The sequence below is a fragment of the Oryx dammah genome, unplaced genomic scaffold (genome assembly GCF_014754425.2).
Source record: "Oryx dammah isolate SB20612 unplaced genomic scaffold, SCBI_Odam_1.1 HiC_scaffold_27, whole genome shotgun sequence".
NCBI classification, from domain to species: Eukaryota; Metazoa; Chordata; class Mammalia; order Artiodactyla; family Bovidae; genus Oryx; species Oryx dammah.
The window spans coordinates 100,680,633-100,702,834 of NW_024070211.1; the positions used below are offsets into that span (position 1 = coordinate 100,680,633).

Below are 22,202 nucleotides of genomic sequence, written 5' to 3' on the forward strand. Positions count from 1 at the left end.
TTTTTGTACTTTGATTTCCTTCCTGACTTACTAAAGTGTATGTTCAATTATTTCGGTACAGAGTTGATATATCTCTGAACTATGAGGTATCTAAGAATGTCTTAGTTTTCCTTTCCTATGCAAATGATAATTTGAGTGGGTATAAACTTTGTAAGTCAAATCTTTTTCAGGCTACTGTGTATGTTATTCTATTCAGCTTCTGAAGTTTAATGTTGAAGATAAGTCTATTTTTCTTTTTCTTCCTTTGAAAGTAGTTTATTTTTTTCTGAATTCTTTTTTTCTTTTAGTTGCACTGTCTTAGCTTCAGCATGTGGGATCTTAGTTGTGGAATGTGGGATCTAGTTCCCTGACCAAGAATTGAACCCTACCCTCTTTCATTGGAAGTGGGGAATCTCAGCCACTGGACCACCAGAGAACTCTTTCCTCTGGAATTTTATTGAATTGTTTTCATACTTGAGACTGAGAAAGCTTTCCCTCACCCCCTCTCTCCAATGTTTTTTGAGCACCCTATTCTTACCCCGTTGTAATGTTATAATACCACATTGTGTAGCAATTGCCTGTTTGTTATATGCATATCCTCCACAAAAGACACTAAATTCTTTTTCAGGTAAAACTGTGTCTTGGTAGTCTTTGTGACCCTAACCTTTAGCATTTAGCAAGCACTCACAAAATAGTTCCTGAATTAATGAATGAATTGATACATCATTGAACAGCAAAATTTTTCTCCAGATAGATCAAAATGTTTGATCTCTTTTTATTGGTATGTTTCAAAACTCACTGAGGTTTTTTTCATCTCTGATTGCTTTATATCAAAGTATTACTTCAGATATATTCTGATATATCTTTAGCTGCTATTTCTGTTCATTTCCTCATATTTATTTTTCAGAAGATGGAGCACTCTCTCTCCATTATTATTATTTCCATTTAATTGTTTCCATCCATTTATCCTTTCCCTGGTAGCTCAGATGGTAAAGAATCCTCCTGCAATGTGGGTAGACCCAGGTTCGATCCCTGGGTTGGGAAGATCCCCTGGAGAAAGGAATGGCTACACACTCCAGCATTCTTGCCTGGAGAATTCCAGGGACAGAGAAGACTGGCTTCTGTCCATGGAATCAGAAAGAGTCAGACATGACTGAGCAACTGACACTTTCTCTTTTTCACTTCATTGCTGCTGCTGCTGCTAAGTCGCTTCAGTCTTGTCCGACTCTGTGCAACCCCATAGATGGCAGCCCACCAGGCTCCCCCATCCCTGGGTGCTGGGGTCCAGCCCCGGTGGATCCAGGGAATTCGAAGGTGGGGACGGCGTCGGCGTCTTTGGAAAAATACATATTTAATTACAGATACAGAGAGAGATTAGAAACGGATAGTGTAGTAGGAGAATTAGTGGAGAAAAGAGGCTGAATTCAGCCAGAGAAACGGGAGCAAGAAAGAAGCGACATGGTGGAATCAGTCTTTCCGGAAACTGATCCGATTTCTTTATTTTGGGGTTTGCTTATACACCTTTTGTTACACATAGGGATGAATACAGAGTCACGCGGGGGTCTTAGGGATATTACATCATCTTCTGGCCATGAGTGAGACCTGCTGACATTCTATGATCCTTTCTTTCTGATAACCAAAAACCTTATTTCTTCCAAAGGTGTTTTTTCTCAAACCAGGCACCACCCTCCAGATAAAGTTGCATTCCTATAGGGTGAGGGTGTAGTGAGTTACAATCAAGAAAGGAATTTATTTAACCCAAGGTTAACAGGATTAATCTTAAAGGTTAATACTTATTTCTCCTATATGTTTAAAGGTTAATACTTATTTCTCCTATATGTTTAAAGGTTAATACTTATTTCTCTTATATGTTTAAAGGTTAATACTTATTTCTCCTATATGTTAGTTATATTCATTATACGGGCAGGGAATATGGAGATTTAGCAGCAAACATCAGCCCAACAAATGAAAATTCTTTCATCAGTGCTCCCCTTCAAATCTATTTAGTCTTAAGATAGCGATAAATTTACATTTTTACATAATAAAGACACAGTGATTTATAACAAAGCACAGTGATCTATTACAAAAGAGAAAATCCATTAACTCAAAAAGTCTAGTATTGCTAACATCAAAAACTACTATATTTCCTTTTCTATATTCCAAATACATTGATTAATATATTCCCAGGTGCCTAAGGACATGGAGGCCTGGCGGCAATCATTGACTCAATGATAAGAAAAGCCCTAAGCTAATTGACTCTCAAAATACTCCAAAACTCTCTGTGCTGTTTATGGTTGAGAGGTAGTAAACAATCATGTGCGTAGTGGCAGGAGTATGGATAATCCTGTCATACAGCTAGTCTGTCAGCAGAGAGGTTTGACCTGAGACATCCTTGTCTCACCCAGAGCAGGGAATTAGCAGCAATTATTGACACAACAAATGAAAAACCCTTCACCAATATAATTCCTAACCAACCCACTATACTAATAATTTCTAACTCCCCAAAAGAATTTGCCTTTAGTAAGTCTAAAACATCTCGTGCCTCTCAGGTTGGGAGGCTGTAAACAATCACATGTGGCTGGACGAACCTATACAGGCGGGCTAGATAACCTTCAGAGGAGTCCGTAAGCTGAAACACTCTTGTCACGCCCAGGAATTTTTATTGCCTTGGAGCTGCAAGTTTACTCCTTCTCCGAGAGAAACGGTTATGGGGGAGAACATAAAACAGACTCTGGTTTTGGGGTAGATGCTCAGGAACAGGGGGTTTCCTGAGGCTTGATCACGCCTTTGCGTATGCCAAGCCTCTTTCCTCCTGACCTTTGCCATGGGCGGAGTTCCTCACGCTGGCCCCCAACACCTGGGATTCTCTAGGCAAGAACACTGGAGTGGGTTGCCATTTCCTTCTCCAGTGCCTGAAAGTGAAAAGTCAAAGTGAAGTCGCTCAGTCGTTTCCGACTCTTCGAAACCCCATGGACTACAGCCTACCAGGCTCCTCTGTCCATGGGATTCTCCAGGCAAGAGGACTGGAGTGGGTTGCCACTGCCCTCTCCGTTTCACTTCATTATCTTTCCTCTAATCATTGATTTAACATTCTGTGTATGGATTCCCTTTTTTATGTTCAAATAAATATTCAGATTTTGACACTGCATGTTCTATGTCCTTACAGACTTAACTTACCCATCTTTGTTATTTCTCCCTTCTTATTTTAGTCTAATATCATGTCTTAGATTTCAAGTTTTGTATCACAGAGAATACAAATCCAATTCTTTCCATTTACTTATGGTTATGGCAAACCATTTTCTAAAGTGTTCACTTTCCCAAAATTTGAGGGGACTTTGTTCTTCTTCCTTTATGCAGCAAAATCTTTTCAAAAGGATGCTTTATCTTGTATTACACTTATTAATACAAGTTTATCTTGTATTAAACTCATTCCAAGTTTTTTGTAGCCCTTATAACCAGATGTGTGGATTTTATTTGGTTCTCCTCATTATCTGCCTGATTTCTACTAGCTCCTCAGCATAGGTCTTGAGCTCGGAGACATAAAGACATGCATAGCTCATATCTAACTTTTGAATCTAAAGCTAACATTTATCAACATTCTCACTATGAGTACCGGCCTGAGGCGAGATCCCTCACCCTTATTGCTGAGTTATTTTGATATTGAGAAGAGAATTCCTGGTTAATTAGAAAAAAAATCATTCATTTTTTCCTTGACCGGCACCATGTATGAAAATTAAACTCCCAGAGGGTCAAACACACCTGTCTGTCTGCCCAGGCCCTTCCATTATTTGCTTCACATATCCTTAGATACAGAATATCATATGCGTCTACATCTACTGGAATCATGTTGGTATTCTCTAAACCAGAGGTCCAAACTATCAATAGATAATAAAAAGAAGTACTAATGGGGGAATGATGGGGGCAACAAGATGTAAAAGAAAAAAAAAAATAGTATTTGGAGGTAACACGTACTAGTGGAGTTACTACTGTCCATTTCACTAGTAGGTACCATGAGGCAGATAGCTTGCTTACTATCCTTAAAGTCACAAGTTTGCTCACCTTCAAACTACAAAGCTTCATGTCCTTTCGGTCCTATGGTTCTTGAAAACGGTGAAAAATCTTGTCAAATTCTGTCAGTAGGATGCCTGTCAACAGGGTTACATCTACTCTTGAAGACTTAAGTCCCAAGGTAGCAAAGCTTGGCAAGTGAGTGCCTATTTCAGTTGAGGGTCCTGTACTGGGTATAGCTTCTCAGCCATGTGCAGTGGGTCTGGTCATCAATCCTGCCTTTTGATGCTATTATGAGTTCTCATATTTTTCTGACTTTTCATAAGGCATTTAATTCAGAGAGTCTGTGACAAACACAGCTAGTCCAGATGTCATCCTAAATCAGAAATCAACCAGATTCTATTAATAGTGATATTTCACATCAAAGATTTGACTGAGCTCATTGATGCATACCTGACATTCCAAGTTGTAGTAGTATTTATACTGGCAGCTTTCCTTGTTTCTGGATTTATATTCAGAACTCTCAATAAAATATTTAGCAGTTTTGAAAATAGGTTCTGAAACGGTCTTAATAAGCCTGCAGTTCTCATTTTCATTTCATCCTACCCTCCAATTCTTGCTTGCTAACCTTAGGTACATAATAATATAAGGAAAATTAGAGTGAAATTACATAAAGGGTTATTCCTCAAATTCCTAACCTTAATAAAACATATTGTATTTAATGAGTTTATCGTCGGGCTTCCCTGGTGGCTCAGTGGTAAAGAATCCACCTGCCAATGCAGGGGACACGGATTCCATCCCTGGTCCGGGAAGACCCCACATGCTGCAGAGTAACTAAGCCTATGTGCCACAACTATTGAGCCTGTGCTCTAGAGCCCAGGAGCGACAACTACTGAAGACCATGTGCTCTAGAGCCCAGGCTCTGAAACAGGAGAATCCACCATGATGAAAAGCCATGCACCACAGCCAGAGAGTAGCCCCCACTCTCCACAACTAGAGAAAAGCCCACGCAGCAATGAAGGCCCAGCATAGCCAAAAATAAATTTTTTAAAAATCATTATAAAAAAGGAAAATGTTTGACACCATTTTAGCACAAAACTCATCCATTTAGCCCAGCATTTATGCATATTTCAGCCATTGGAGAAGTATGCAGCCACTTCTCTTCATGACTACAACATTATGGGAGTGGAAAGATAAAAATATATAGTTAAGAAATGGATATGTTTAATTTTTTCTATCTTTATTTAAAATGTTTAGCACTTTCATATTTCAAAATGCTCATGAATTCAGTTTTAGATTCTGAGTATATTATTAAATTCTACTATTTAAATTAGAAATAGTCAAAGTAGCTCCTTCAATTTGCTCAAAAGCAGTGCTGAATAAGTTAGACTTCATTAAAATTAAATTTTTTTTGCTCTGCAAAAGACACTGTAAAGAGAATTAAAAGACAAGCCACAGACTGGTAGAAATATTTTCAAAAGATACATCTGATAAAGGATTGTTACACAAAATATACAGAAAATTCTTAAAATTCAACAATAAGAGAACAAACAATCCAGTTTTAAAATGGATCAAGAACTTTAACAGACAGTTTACAAAAATATAGATATACAGATTAAAATCACCATGTGAAAAGATGCTCCACATTATATATTATCAGGGAAATGAAAATTAAAACACAATGAGATACCACTACAATCCTTTTAAAATGGCCAAAATCCAGAACACTGACAATACCAAATGCTGATGAGGATGTGAAGCAAAAATAATTCTCTTTCATTGTTGATGGGGATACAAAATGGTATAGCCACTTTGGAATACACTTTGGCAGCTTGTTACAAAACTAAACACGCTCTTGCTCTGCTGCTGCTGCTAAGTTGCTTCAGTCGAGTCCTCCATCCATGTGATTTTCCAGGCAAGAGTACAGGAGTGGGTTGCCATTGCCTTCTCCAGCTTTTGCTCTACAACCCAACAATCACACTGCTTTATATTTAGGAGTGTGAAAGTAGCTGAAAACACATGCAAAAACCTGCACACTAATGTTTATAGTAGCTTTATTCATAATTGCCAAAAGTTGGAAGCAACCAAGATGTCTTCCAGTAGGAATGGATAAACTGTGGTACATCCAGACAATGGAGTATTATTCATCAGTAAAAAAAAAAAAAAAAAGATTTTTTTCAAGCCATGAAAAGACATGGAGGAAATTCAAATGCATATTACTAAGTGAAAGAAGCCAATCTGAAAAGGCTACATAATGTGTGGTTCCAATATATGACATTCTGGAAAAGGCACAACTATGAAGACAGTAAAAAGATCAGTGGTTGTCAGAGATTAGGGACAGGAAGAGATGAATAAGTGGAGAACAGAGGATTTTTAGGATAATGAAATTATTCTAGTATAATTCAGTTCAGTTCAGTTGCTCAGTCGTGTCCGACTCTTTGCGACCCCAAGAACCGCAGCACACCAGTTGTCCATCACCAACTCCCAGAGTCCAGTTAAACCCATGTCCATCGATTCGATGATGTCATCCAACTATCTCATCCTCTTTCGTCCCTATCTCCTCCTGTCCTCAATCTTTCTCAGCATCAGGGTCTTTTCCAATGAATCAGCTCTTCACATCAGGTGGCCAAAGTATTAGAGTTTATGGTACTACAATTATGGATACATGTCAGAGTATATAGAGTATACTGGTATCCTCCAGTATAGTATAATACTGTAATAATAGATATATGTCATTTATGCCTCTGTCCACACTCATAAAATGTATAATACCAAGAGTGAACCCTAATGTAAACTATGGACTTTGGATCATAATGATATGTCAGTATAGTTTCATCAGTTGTGACAAATGTATCACTCTGGTGGGAAATGTTGATGATGAAGAGTCTTATGCATGCTTCAGAGTAGGGAGTGTATAGTAAATCTCTATATGTTCCTTGCAAATTTGCTTTGAACTTAAAATCGTCACAAATTTTTTTTTTTTAAGTACTGTACTGTCATGATTAACTCAATTACTTATTACGAGAAAACTGTTCAACTGGTCACAATGCTCTACCAAAAAGTTTCTGTTTTTTAAAAAGATAATGTTTTTAAAATTATGTTTTGGCTTTGACTTAAAAAATAAGCCAAATATTCGAGATAATCCAGTAGAATACACTGTAATTTGGCAAGTCTTTAAATCCTTAGATGTATTGGGCCTAAGGAAAGAAGTGTAAACGTTCATGATTCAGCAGTGTAGGGAGAAATTGAGGCAATCAGAACTTGATCCTTATGCTGTAACAGAGAAAAGTTACTATCCTAGGAGGAGCAAGATCCTGGACTCCCCTGGAGGGATAGCAGCTTCTAAGTTATATGCAGCAGTACAACTAGAAAAAAAGGAGCTCAAGACTGCAGAGCTAGGCTTGAAAAGTTCAGGATGAAGAAAGAATCTTGATGGACTGAAGATCTGTCCAAGCACTTGTCCAAGATCACTAGGACAGGCATGTTCTCAAATTTGGAAATTTCATCAAGTCTGTGGATATAAAGTTATGTTCTAGAGCAGGCTCTGCAGGCTCTACAATATACGGTATTCATGGTCATTTTAATTTTGGTTTTGAAATTGCTATTTTTAGCACCCTTAATATGCTTGTGCTTGGTGATAGTCTTTTTCAACACCACCAACTCTTGGCAGATACATGCAAAAATAGTGACAGTTTTTTAAAATATTGTTTTAATTAAATAAATAGTAGGTTATCATCATGGAAGCTTCTGGAAGTGTTACATGCATTCAACCAAATACAGTTATACGTCAGTCAATGTGGAGAGTCCCAACCTTCAGTACTCTCAGGGAGAGTCCATATATGTATATGCTGTGGATTTGACTACTCTTTTCCTAAAAGGAATAGGAAATGTGCTTGATGGTGGGAGGGAGCCAGGATGACATGACTGACTCCAGACAGCCACTTTCATTTGCAGAGCATTTTGAATTTTACCATATTTCTTTTTTTTTTTTTTTTTGGCTTACATTATCAGTTGATCCTGCAACCATCCATCCAGTGAAGTAGGTTATCATTGTCCTTTGCTGTCAGATTTTAGAAAATCAAGATTCATTAGATTAAGGAACTTACCTGAGATAGTAGATATCCGAGCTAAAACTTTTCTTGAGGTATCTGTCTAAAATTTTCATCTTGGAAAATATTCAAGCATGGGTAGGAAATGGAATAATGGAGAATCCTAAGTTAGGGGAAATTTTTTTAATAGAGATCTACTTGCATGTAGCAATCACTCAACTTTAGCAAGTACTTTTAATGATAGGTGTTGCTAGTTGGGGAAAACCCAAATGGGTGTGTGTTGTGTGTATATCTGTGTGTGTGTGTGTGTGTGTGTGTGTGTGTGGTTTTTCTCAGCATGTGGAGCTTAATAACCTTACTCACATTCACATGAATATCTGCTGAAAATGAGGATTCTTGGAATTCACCCCAGTTGCTCTTAACTCTTGGAGAAGGGCATGGCAACCCACTCCAGTATTCTTGCCTGGAGAATCCCATGGACTGAGAAGCTTGATGGGCTACCATCCACTAGGTCTCAAAGAATTGGACAACACTGAAGAGACTTTGCTGAGCTCTTAACTCTGGGAATCTCTAAGGGTGAATCTATATCTTTAACAAGAGACCCTCCGCTGACCTTTAAACTTGACTTCGAGTGCCTTTCCGGGTCTGTAGTTTTCCCCCTTGTGTCCGGGCAGGGCTGCGCCGGGCGGGGCAGGGCTGGGCGGGGCTTGGGTGAGGTTAGGGGGAAGTGGCGGCAGGGGCACGGTCTGGCTTGGAGGGGTGGAGGGTGAAGGGTTAAGGGATCCACGCGCAGGCGCTGCCCTCTGAACTGGAACGGAAAACAACTTCCGGTTGGAGTCACTCGGCCGGGCGCCGGGCGACTTGAGACTGGAGAGACCGGCGCGGAAACCCTGAGCTGTGAGTAAGAAACTTCGCTAGCGAGTTGCAGTGTCCGAATGCGTCGGGCACGGCGACGGAGAACTTGTGTGTGTGAGCGAGAGGGATGCGCTGGCCGTATGGGCGCCACAGGGAGAGAAGCCGAGGAGCTGCAGTGACAACCAGTTCTCATGGTGGGGAGGGACTTTGTGCGAAAGAAATCACCTGGGTCCCTGTCCCGGAGCGGACCGGGAGGGGCTTTCCGGGCCCATGGCGTCTGCGCAGCAACGACGGCCCCTGCGGCGACGGCTGCCGGGGAGGGATCCTGGCCGACTCCGCGTCGGCCGCTCTCTGTGACTCGATTTCTTGGCCTGCCAACCGGGGAGGCAGGCCTGTGATGTCAGAGTGAGCAGTAGACCCCACCTGGAGGTCCCAGCCCCTCTTGAGGACCGGAGGCTGCCTTCCAGAAGTTAATACTATCTTTGTTACTCTTTCAAAAACTTCCTAGGTTCTTTCTGTTGTTTTCTCCCCAGGGTTATTGCACAGTTTCTCTCTCAGCTTTCCTGCGGGGTGTCATCATAGCCTTGTCACTGAGAAGTTGGGTAACCTCCCCGAGGGTGAAGGAGAAACTGGATGGCTGAGGCGGAAAGAGCAGAAGCAAACCCTGCCCCCAGTGGGAACCGGGCGTTAGGCGGAATCCCTAGCGCGGTGTAAACTGACTAGTGACGAGTTACACGTGTAACAAGCTGTGCTCGTCACGAAGTGAAGCAAGGAGGGGGAAGATACTCAAACCAAAGAGTCTCTGTGTCTCTTACTATGCTGTAGCAGGGAGAAGTAGAGCAGCCTTTGCTATATAAAGGGTCATGAAGTGACCCGAAAGTGAAGGAAAATAGCGTGATCTGTTTCCCTACCACGACGGGAATACACACTTCAAAGAGGGGGAGCAGAGAAGCGAGCTCTATGGTCTGCTGAAAAAATGTTTTGTCCCTCTCACTGGGGAGGAGAAGAGAACCCTAAAGTGGTAACAGTCATGTTTTAAGCAGAAAATGAAACTCCTTCACGGCCCTCTCCCCAGCCACAGGTACTCCACCGCCTTGCACATCTCTCTTATGTGTACATAAACGTGTTATTTCGCTTTCTTATGAAAATAAGATTGTATGTGCATACAGTCCTATGATTTGGTTTTTCAGATAGAATATATATAGTGGAAATCTTACCATATAAAGCTCTGCTTTACCTTAATGTCAGCATGGGATTTCTTTGCCTGGGTGTTCCAAATGTAGTTAAACATCTCTTAATATGGCCTGTCTATATGTTTTGCCCTTGTTCTTCACAATTATTTAATCTGTATTTCATTAGGAAACAGATATATTAACCCTTTGTGAATTATATGGCGAATATTTTCAAGAACTATCAGTCTTTGGGTTAAAATGCCCAGGTTTTCACTTAAGAAGATGGTCCTCACTCAAAAATTATTAAAATATTTTCCTATATTGTTCATTAAATATTCTTACGGTCATTATGCTTTACTCATTTAAACGTATGAAAATTATTTTTGAACATTGTATAAGATAGGGATTTAGCCATTTTTGCTGAAATCAATTCATTCCCAACTGGCTAGAAAAACTACCTTAATATAGTAAATTTCCAGGCATACATGAGTCTTTTTTGGATTCTTGTGTTCCTTTGTTCTATTCGCTTCTTCCTATACAATTACCAATCTCTCTTTGATTAGGCATTTTGTAGTCATTCATAAAGCAAGTCCCTCTTCAAATATCCTTGGTGATTGTGTTCTCTCTCAGGTAAAATTTAAAGTAAACTATTTATATTTCATTAAAACAGGTTTCTTTGGGGAGTTTTGTTGTTGTTGCTGTATAGTTGCTCAGTCATATCCGACTATTTGTGACCCCATGGACTGTAACCCACCAGGCTCCTCTGTCCATGGGATTTCCCAGGCAAGAAAGCTGAAATGGGTTGCCATTTCCTTCTCTAGGGGAGAGATCTTTCTAACCCAGGGAATGAACCCGATTCTCCTGTGCTGAAGGCAGATTCTTTACCACTGAGTCACCAGAGAAGCCCTTGAGGGGTTTAACTACCCACTAATACTTTGTGACTGACATGTAGATGATTTATATATCTGGCCAACTTTCTAAAATTACTGGTTTTAATAAATTGTCTCTTGAATTTTCTAGGAAAATAGTCATCTGAATATAATCTTAACTCCTTCTTTATATTTAAATCTTTCTTTTGTTTATAAATGTATAGTTTCTCCAAAACAATGATATATAATAACAGTGATTCTGGCCATCCTTATCATATTTATTCATTTGCAGTTATTTTTATTGTGTCATCATTGAATATGAATTTTATAATAAATTTCAAATAATTTTATTTATCAAAGAAGTGTCTTTAATGTTTCTAGCTACTGGGATTTTTGCAGGGAATAGATTTTGGATTGTGTCTAAAGTTGGGGTTTTTTTGTTTTTTTTCTTTCACGTTGGCTAGCACTTTCAGAGCAGTTTTGAACAGTAGATGTTGAGTTTTCATTTGGTGTATATATTTCTTGTTGATGTATTTTCATTGCTACTTTAGTACTAAACATTTTTATCAGGAGTGGAAGTTGAGTTTTGTCATATATGGCATTTTGGCATCTAATGTGACCAATCTTGTGGTTTTCTTCCTTGACCTTTTAGAATGGCAAATTGTTTTAGTAGATTTCTACCTTTGTTGTTATTGTTGTTTTTAATTTTTATTGGAGTATAGTTGATTTATAATGTGTTAATTTCAGATGTACAGCAAAGTATATGTACTATATATCCACTTTGTTTGTTTGTTTGTTTTCCCATATAGGCCATTAGTTCAGTCACTCAGTCGTGTCTCTTTGCGACCCCATGGACTGCAGCACGCCAGGCCTCCCTGTCCATCACCAACTCCCAGGGCTTGCTCAAACTCATGTCCAGTGAGTCGGTAATGTCATCCAACCATCTTATCCTCTGTCATCCCCTTCTCCTCCCACCTTCAGTCTTTCCCAGCATCAGGGTCTTTCCCAGTGAGTCAGTTCTTTGCATCAGGTAGCCAAAGTATTGGCGTTTCAGCTTCAGCATCAGACCTTCCAATGAACAGCCAGGGCTGATTTCCTTTAGGATGGACTGGTTGGACCTCCTTGCAGTCCAAGGGACTCTTGAGAGTCCTCCAACACCACAGTTCAAAAGCATCAATTCTTCGGCACTCAGCTTTCTTTATAGCCCAACTCTCACATCCATACATGACTACTGGAAAAACCGTAGCTTTGACTAGACAGACCTTTGTTGGCAAAGTTATGTCTCTGCTTTTTAATATGCTGTCTAGGTTGGTCATAGGTTTTCATCCAAGGAACAAGCATCTTTTAATTTCATGGCTGCAGTCACCACCTGCAGTTTCCATTGTTTCCCCATCTATTTGCCACGTGGATGCCATGATCTTAGTTTCTTGAATGTTGAGTTTTAAGCCAACTTTTTCACTCTCCTCTTTCACTTTCATCAAGAAGTTCTTTAGTTCTTCTTCGCTTTCTGCCATAAGGGTGGTGTCATCTGCGTATCTGAGGTTATTGATATTTCTCTTGGCAATTTTGATTCCAGCTTGTGCTTCATCCAGCCCTGCATTTCGCATGATGTTCTCTGCAAATTAAATAAGCAGGGTGATAGTATACGGCCTTGACATACTCCTTTCCTGATTCGTAACTAATCTGTTTGTTGTTCCATGTACAATTGTTGCTTCTTGACCTGAATACTGATTATGGAGTATTTAATAGATTTCTCTGTGCTATACAGCAGGTTCATTAGTTATTTTATATAGTGTGTATATGTCAGTCTTAGTCCTCCAATTTATCCCTCTCCCCTTTATTTCATGTTAACTGTAAGTTTGTTTTCTACATCTGTGCTCTACTTCTGTTTTGTAAATAAGTTCATTTGTATCTTTGATTTCTAGTTTTTGAAACAACCTTACACTTCATCATTTTGTTAAATTTAAGTATATAGGTTTCTTTTTGGTAACAATTTTATTTAAAATCAGTAATTGAGTTACATCTGTAGTCATCTTTCTTCCTGTTATCTTTGTCAGAGTTTAATATCAAGGCTATGATGATTTTCTAAAAAGAATTTAGAATAGTTCTTTCTCTGCTTTGCGGTAGTTTAAATAGCTTGTTGTTTAGTTGCTAAGTTGTATCTGACTCTTTGCAACCCCATGGATTGTAGCCCATGAGGCTCCTCTGTCCATGGGATTTCCCAGGCAAGAATACTGGAGTGGGTTGCCATTTCCTTCTCCAGGGGATCTTCCTAACTCAGGGATTGAACTCAGCATCTGCTGCATTGCCAGACTCAGCTCAACTTGCTGAGCCACCAGTGAAACCTAAAATAGTTTAAGAGCTTTCTGTTTGAAAGTCTGAAAGAATTAATTCATGAAACCATCTGCAAGTACAGTGGACCCTTAAATAATACTTGGAGGTTAGGGGTGCCACAGCTCCCAGCAGTTGAAAATCTGCAAGCAGTTTATAGTCAGCCCTGTTTCTGACATTCTACAGGTTCAGATACAGTCAACTGCAGATAGTGTAGTACTGGAGTATGTATTCAGTGGGGGAAAAAAATTCACCTGTAAGTGTATCCATGCAGTTAAAACCCATGTTGTTCAAGGTCAACTGTACATTGTTCTTAAGGCAGCAGTGATATTGAGCAGAAAGATCCAGAACTTTAAAAGGCAAACAAAAGCTCCTTAGAGTAAATCCTTATAATTGAAGGGGTGTGAAGCACCAATAATGTAGAGAATGAAGAGCTGCTGTACTGATCCTGGTCCTTTTATCCTCCACCTTTTTTTATTTTTCAGGGAAAATGCTGTAGGTAGACTGAGGGTCTAATCAGGTGCTGATAAAGTGCTTCACTGTTTCTTCTCTCCTCTACTCCAATTTGTAAAGGAAAGGATGTTGCTTCTACATGAGCAAGCTTTTATGCGCTAAAAGAAACATTGAGTGAAACTCAACTAAAAAAGCATCAGTTTCACTTTGTTGTCATCAGCTTCCCAGTTTTCCCAGGAAATTTCTTGCTCTGGAGGTAGTAACCAAGCTGACATTCTACTCTAGCCAAATCCTATAGGGGAGTTTCAAAACGAGTGGCTGAGAAAATATGCAAGCTCAGCATGCTTTTACATACTGAATATGAAGTGAAAATCAGTAACAGTCTAGGTATGTACATAGCCTGTGGACACACATAAGAACAGGGCTGGCTTCTGAGGCATAGAAACCATATAACCACAGCCCACTGTTTTACTCAGCTAACGAATGGCTTACTGTTAATATGTGGATAGTAGTGTATTATGTAATCTTTGGGAGAGCTATTCACTTTTATAAATGATTATTTGAAATACTTTTTGATTGCTTTCAAGCAAGACTATTACCTTAGATAATGCAGTTTAGCAGTATACATCTGTGAACTGGAGGAAACTTCAAGATGCTCATGAATGTTTGATTTACAGAGTAATGCAGGTATTCTGTCAGTGTTTGGATATTTGAATATCTTAACTTAAACGTCTGTTAATCTAGAACAAGTGATTATTGGCATAATTTGGGGGTATGCCCTTCCCTGGTAGCTCACTGGTAAAGAATCTTCTGCCAATGCAGGAGATACTGGTTCCATCCCTGGGTTGGGAAAATTCCTTGGAGTAAGAAATGGTAACTCACTCCAGTATTCTTGCCTAGGAAATCCCATGGACAGAGGATCCTGGTGGGCTACAGTCCATGGGGTCACAAAGAGTCAAACACAACTTAGCAACTAAACAACAACCTATAACAGACAAAAACTGCATATTTTTTAAAAGCATACCAATTATCTGTCAGGAAATGATAAAAAAAATACATAGCCTCTTGATGTAAAACACTATTCTAACTACAGTTGGTCCTTCAGCAACACGGAGGTTAGGCATGGCAACCCTCTGCTCAATTGAAAATCTGTGTGTAAAGTTAACCCTCTGTATCCAGGGTTCCTGTGTATCTGTGGTTCCACCATATCGGCAATTCCACATCCAGGGATTCAACCAACGACAGATCGTATAGTACTACAGTATTTACTCATGAAAATATCTATGGATAAGTGGACTTGTGCACGTCAAACTGGTGTCGTTCAAGAGCCAGCCATATACTCATGCTTTAGCTGATTAGCTATTGCTACTCAATATCCTTTTGTTTTCTAACAGCTTTCTAAGCATGAATATTACTATTCAGTTTCAACTTGATTGTGTGTAATTATGTCAAACCAAGTTTTAGTTTCTGTTTTCTGTAGGGTTTACGTTCTGGCTGCCATTCATCCCATGTTGTCTCTTATGCTTACTGCTACGGTTTTCAGTCATGGGTAGAGGAAAAGAGGAGGCTGTTAGCAAGAATAGGGAACAAAATTTCTCTGTAGTCCAAAACCAAGATTCTGAATCATTTTCAAAAAAGGAAAACAGAATATGAATTCAACTCCCTTGTGGGTGGGTGGCAAATTAGGGTACGGAATCTTTTGAACGGTGCGTTGTTTGAAAACTGTTCAAAAAAGTTGAGGAGGATTGAAATAGGCAGTGGTACCAGAGCCTTGGCAACTGAAAACAAGCCTTTGGGACCTATGTAATTGTATATGTTATTTTTCAATTCTTAATCTATAAAAACATTTTTTTTAATTGTGGTAAAATACACATAACGTGAAGTTTACCACCTTAGCCATTTTTAAGTGTACAGTTCAGTAGTGTTGAATGTATTCACATTGTTGTTCAAGCAAGAAAAGCATTTCTTAAGCGACTTTTTTAATTGTCTCCTGGGAGAAGTGTCCTAACAGCAACCTTGTTTTCTTCCTTTTTAACTTCAGAGATATACTTTCTTTAATGGTAATTATTACTAAATTATGAGGGTAAAGATTTTGAGCAATGAGCTGTAGTAGCTTTCACTTACCACCATGCTTTTTTCTTTGCAAAAAAAGAGTCTATTGAAAACAGGTTGTTAACAGTGAAAACAGTCTGTCTACAAGTCATTGTAGTTATGAATTATTGGAAATTGAGTGGACTAAGAAAAATAATGAGTTCTAGTTTGATGGTTACTTACCTGAAGTTATAGGAATCCTTGAGATATTTGCAGTAGAATTAGGTATGGAGAATTGTTCTCTTCAGCAGCAAAATAAACTCAATCACGTGATTTTGCTGTGAAGAATGATTTGCTCTAAGGACAGAAATCAGGGACTCAAGTACCTTCAAGGTAATGATTTTAAATTACTCGAAAAAAAATCAGCTATTCTTGTGGGATATATAAGTGGTTTTACTATTTCTAGCCAGTAAGTACATGGCTTTTACTGTGATTAATTTCATGACTTTATATATTTGCTATCCCTAAACTAAAATGCCTTTTCCTTCATATTGATGTTTTTCAGCCTTTTTAAATCCATATTTCCTTTTTTATAAACATTAAAATACCACAAATCTTAGGAGATAAAAATGTGACCTTTCTTCCCACAAAGTTCTTATACCTCCTCATACTGAATGTAAACTTCCTCTTGAAGTTTTCCCCATCCAAGAATATTCTGTAGAGCCCTACTTTATATGATTTATGAAAGACAGATTTTTTTAATATGTAACCATTTTAAACTGATAATTCTTTCTCCCGCATCTCCAGACTCTAACATGGCCCCTACTCAGGGGAAAGGATACCCCTTAACATGGCTAAGCAAGCTAACTGAGCAATGCTTCAGATGGGTAGAACATCACATGTCTAGTTTCCCTTTTGGTGTTACACTATTTCATTTTGCACTTTAACCCATAGAATTTTATACAACTTGAGGGAAAGAAGTCCTACTGGAGAGAAAAAAGGACGTGAGGCAAAGCTGAGACTCATGGGTGTGGTCTTTGGCTATGAAATCTCCTTTTAACTCTTAGAAGATAACAAAAAGTTTCACCAAGTTCTGACATCCAGAAAAATAGAGAACCTAGTTTGGTGAGTTTGGGGTTTGATCTGTGCGATTGTCTTACCTTATCTATCCTGATGCATTTAGCCAACCAGCTTATATTAAAAAAAAAATGCAAAATGCAAATTCTGACTCTGCTGGATAATTTAAGTTTCTGTGATTTTAGCTGCCTGATTGGAACAGTGTTACACAATGACAGTATAGCACAGTGTGCTATCGGTATATCCATAACTGAAGTTTACAACCTGGAAAGTGAGAATAGAAATGGAAGCTGTCATTTTGGGGAACTGGCTGCTTGTACTAATGGAACTCTCTTAAAAGTGGAAAATGATTGGAAGTAAATGTCAGGAGTGACAGTTCTCTTCCATTTCCTTTCTTCAAGTAAGGAAACACACGTACTTTTCAGTGCCATCAAAGGTTTACCTTAACCATCTAAGACAGAAGATGTTCTTTTATTTATGTGTATATACTACATTATTGACTTTTTTTCTGCTTTTTGTGGCTGAGGAGTAAAACAGAGCTAAATAGAAAAGACAGGATGTATCTCTCACTCACTCACCTCTTCCTTTGCTAAGATGGCAACTTTTCTGAAGTAGAATGTGAACTGTTATTATTCATACCCCAAGGGGTTGGGGAAAGCAGGTGACTTTCTTTTCTAGGGCAGAGTAGAAGAGGTAAACAGTTACTCTAGAATCACCCCATCCTGAAACTGCCTTAGGTTTAAACTGGCCTCTTACCACAAGTGTCAACCCTGGTAGAACACTTACTCAGAAGCATAATGATCTCAGCAGTAGGGAAAACCCAGGAGAGGACCCTTCAACTCTGAATACTCATTGGAAGGACTGATGCTGAAGCTGAAGCTCCAATACTTTGGTCACCTGATGTGAACATCCGACTCACTGGAAAAAACCCTAATGCTAGGAAAGATCAAAGGCAGAAGGAGAAGTGGGTGACATCATCGATTCAGTGAACATAAACTTGGGGGAACTCAGGGAGATGGTGAGGGATAGGGAACCCTGGCATTCTGCAGTCCATGGGGTCCAAAGAGTCAGACATGACTTGGTGACCGAAAAGCAAAAGGGGTGGAGGAAATCTACCTTTAAGCATGTGATTCTTTTCAAACTTGAAATCCAAATGTGTATAACTAATCAAAGTTGAGCTACTCTGGTTGAACTGGGCAATTGGTAGTAGAGCATTGTTGGGCTACACATCCGCAGCCTCAGTGGAGTTCCAGAAGCACACTATTTTCCTTGATTATTACTGTTTATTGAGGATTAGTTAGACACCATTTGTCATCACAATGCTTGTTGTCAAAGACAACAAACTTAAGATATGTGTATCTATAAAGTAAGGGGGTAAATGTTTGTTTAAAAAGAAAGAGGTAGGGGGAGTTAGAGTACCACTTCAGAAAATTTAACATCCCGATAGTAGGAGTCCCAAACAGGCACAGAGAAGGAATGAAATGGCCCAAAAAGTAATTCAAGAAAATTTGCAACAACTGAAGGATGAACTTCCAGATGGGTTAAGCACAAGAGCAGGAATCAAAGTGGCCCTGAACTTCAACAAAAATAAAAGGGAGTGTAGCAAAACTTACAAAATTCTGAGGGAAAATTCCTTCCAACCTAGGACTCAACCTGGCAAACTGTCAGTTAAATCTTAGGGTAAAGATATTTTCAGTTATCTGAAGTATAATTTCAGCAAGGTCTGAAAATATACTTTCAGCAAGGTCTTAAAAAATTTACTTTGTAAGCACTTCATCAGAAAGCTACTAGAGGGTTTACCCCACCAAATTGAGGAGTAAAACAGGGAGGATGAAGATTTGGGATACTGAGAATGACAGATTCAGCTAGAGAGAGAGAGATAAATAAAGGGAATCATCAAATTCAGGTTGAAAGAAGGTCTCAAGGTGAAGGCCTTCCTCTCTGCACAGACATGAATAAGCCTAAACTTGAGCAAGTCAGAAAGCTCAAGGAGAGATCCTTGTAAGAAAATGAAATTGATAGAGTGATGTCTGAACTTATTGAGGAGTTGTATTACTGATAGTAAAAAATAAAGCAAATAAGTTTTTTCAGTAAAAATATTTTTCAGGAAAGGAAAAGGAGCCATAGTATATTATATGGCTCAGCAGTGAATAGTCACACAGTCATAAGAAAGTAAAAGTGGAAAAATAATACATAACTATTAGAAGGATGAGGAGGCCATAAAGAGAGGGGAGATTTTAAAAGAGCTGAATCCTTGTCTTGCATAATGGGAAGACCAGTAAAACAGAAATCAGTAGTGACAATATTAGCAAATTATTTAGAAATACAAAGATAAATACCAAAAAGAATCAAAAGAGCTGAAAAATGTTGCCAGGAAGTGGGGAGGGAGAAGAGAGTAAGGGACTACTGTTTTTCTTAAACCTTATAAAGTTATTTGTCTCATTAAAACATTGATGCATTATGCTTTGATTAAAAATAAAATAGAAATTAAATTACAGTGAAAAGAACTAAGATACTGGTCTTTTCACATCAAAGAGACCTGGATTTATTTGGGTCTTCTATTTTTCTAATTTGTGACATTAGGCAACTTATTTAACCTTTTGAACCCCAGTTTCCTTATTTGGAGAGGGAAGATTAAAATAAGGTAGTTTATGTAAAGTAGCTGGCAAGTAATTTTTCCCTCACTAGGTGTAAGACTCTACCCCTGTCCCTAATGTTTCCCAGGAAGAAATAGGGAATGACCACCAGTTGGGATGCTTACCTTTCAGATACAAGGTTCTTAGTGTTTAGAATCCTCTGGTTCATAGCTGTGTGTGTGCCTGTTCAGATTGAAGGCCTGTAACTGGGATCTCTGTCCTTTATCAACTATCTGTAGATAGAGAATTTAAAAAGAATTAAGATGATTTGGAATGTTGGTAGCAGAAAGAATCAAGCTATAAGGACTGCTTGGTGGGAGAAAAGCTGTGGTCTCAGATTTGTCTTTCAACACGAACGTCAATGCAAATGCCATTAATGGTGTCTCTTCCATTAATAGAGAAAACACTTGTTACATAGACTGGTGAATTGTGGAGATTTCATGAACCAAGATCAGCAAGAGTGCTATTGCTCTGAACCATCTGCCAAAGTATCAAAATACCTTTTTTTTTAAAAAAAAAAAGAACATCTACCTTAGCAACTGCTATTTTTGATTCTGAATTCTCTGCACTTCCAGAACAATTAAAAAAGATCAGTGTGGAACGAAAGGACACTGTATGGAAGCCCATTTCCCTGCCTTGGTACATATTTGTGTAGTACTTTTCAGAGTTCAGTGCTTTCCCATTATGACTTGGCCCTCTGTGGCAATGATTAGAAATCTCTCACACTTGTTTCTCTCTTTTTTCTACCCTCACCTACCTCCCCCCTTCTTCACCCCATGCCCCCCAAAAATTATGGTCCTAGAAGTCTTGGACGGGGTTTGCTGATCTGTGTTTTTTGTCTGTCTGTATGTCTGTTTGTTTTAACTGCCCTGGATTATTCTGATGTACTGACAGGTTGGGAACCATTGTCCTACAGCATGCTGTACCCCAGACATTCTAAACTGGGGCAGATGAGGGAACTGAGGCTCACAGAAAGGTTATAGCTTGTTCCCTCTCACCCACTAACAAGCATGTCTAGCTTGGACAGGTATTCTGCACTCCAGCTCTGATTTTATCTTTAGTTGACTAGGCTTTTTAATTTTGATTCTCGGATTTGTATTAAGAGAAACTACTATATTTTACAAAAGATGTGGCCTCAGTTACAAATAAGATTTGGAATTTTTATTTTATAGCATCTTTTTATTTTTTCCAGATGCAAAAGGAAATGAAGTGTCGAATCGAAAGTTTTAATAAACTCTTGCTTCTCCACAATAGGATAGCATAGCAAATGCAAGGACTTACTAGATCTGAGTATTCACATTTGAGAAAAACTGGGGTGGCCCTGAAAAGAGTGGAAATGTGTGTAATTTTGGCACAGAGACAGGTTTGAGAAGTTGGTTTGTAGGGTTCTTCAGAGATTTGGGGTCCTGTATTCAGGATATTTGACAGTAGGAGTAAAATATTGTATCTGGTTTTAAACTTTTATCATATTATACATTTACAGTCACACCCTAAACTTCTTGGGAATGCCTGGAAATGGAGATCTGGAAATCTCTGAAACCTTATTTATTTTCTCACTGGAGTTCTCTCAATTACTTCTAATAAAACAAGTTGTGACTTGGCAAGCATTGGCCCAACAGCCTTTAGGTGTCCTCAGGGAAATTAAAAGCTGGGATTTGAAGAGTTCTGTGCCAGTGATTATAGCTTATAATTATGTAGACTTTTGCCTGTTCCCATTTATCATTGGTAATATTCTCAAGGCTAAATATGACTGCCCAGCAATTTAAACTACAGTTTAAGAGGAAATAAGCCTTTTTGTGAAAAAGGTCCTCTGTCTCCCGAAGTTTCATTCTCTTTTCATAGACAAGCTCTCTCCTTTCATAGTGATTGTGATTTAGTAAATGACTCAGAGTTGTTGGAGGGGCCCCTAATCTGTTAACTCATGAAATTTTAACTACTTTTTCAAGAAAAACTTTGCCTTTTATGAATCTGGTACGGCCTGTGACATCTCTTATACTGTTGTCTTTGGGATAGAGAGACTTCTTTTTCAAACTTTTTAAGTTAAAACCAGAAAGTAGGTAGAAACTGTTCTACTTCTGTGAACGATGATTACTAATACTATTTCATTATCATAATTTGGTAGACTAGAAAGACTTAAGAAAAATCACACATTCAAACGCTCTACCAGAAAGTTATTTTTCTTGTTATTTAACAGTGTATAAGGGTTAACACAGCAGAGCACTAGACAGTATTCCTACCTATATTTTGGTTTGTATTTGGGAGAAAGACAGGTATATATCTTATGACACAAGGTGGTACACTAATGAGTTTTGCTTCTTTCTCTCTCCACTGTTTTCTTTTAAAACAATGTAGAGGTTTTGTTTACTTTTTGGTAGAAAGATTTTGGCCTGGTTGACTGTCAGCAGTATCAGAGGACATTAAAAACAGGACTTCAGTAGCTGGAGGGAAGGCTTACTTAGCCATCGTTTCTTCCTTTAGATTTCATTGTCATTCAGCTGGCACATTTTTTCCTGCCTGTTGTTAACTATGTCTCTGTCAGCACCTTTGTCCAAAATTGAATTCAGTATCCTCTCCTGTCTCTCTCAGTTTTTCTTCCTATTTCTCTGTGGCTGACTGGCATTGCTGTTTGCCCTGTATTTTGAAAAATACGGCTGGCCAACCACCTTTAACAGAATAAACCGGTTACTTTGCTTATTAAAATATAGATGCTAGGACTCCATCCCAGGCCAACTCACTTAGAGT

The 22,202-nt window shown here is 38.7% G+C and overlaps 1 protein-coding gene across 8 annotated transcripts in view; it reads left to right on the plus strand.

The window, feature by feature from the left end:
* Positions 1–22,202, plus strand: part of TANK (TRAF family member associated NFKB activator) — a 99,284-nt gene that overhangs the window by 11,250 nt on the left and 65,832 nt on the right. For 2 of the 8 annotated variants that reach the window (XR_005719086.1, XR_005719085.1), the window contains exon 1: positions 8,802–8,933. The exons of 1 other annotated variant lie outside the window; for it this stretch is intronic. Coding sequence is in view for 2 of the 7 variants with exons in the window: in XM_040229202.1 (XP_040085136.1) it covers positions 9,938–9,972 (35 nt within the window). In the remaining 5 variants the exon portion in view is untranslated. Of the gene's footprint in view, positions 1–8,801; positions 8,938–9,193; positions 9,973–22,202 lie in introns of those variants that run through there. 5 more of the 8 variants (XM_040229205.1, XM_040229203.1, XM_040229206.1 and 2 more) reach the window with 5 other exon arrangements.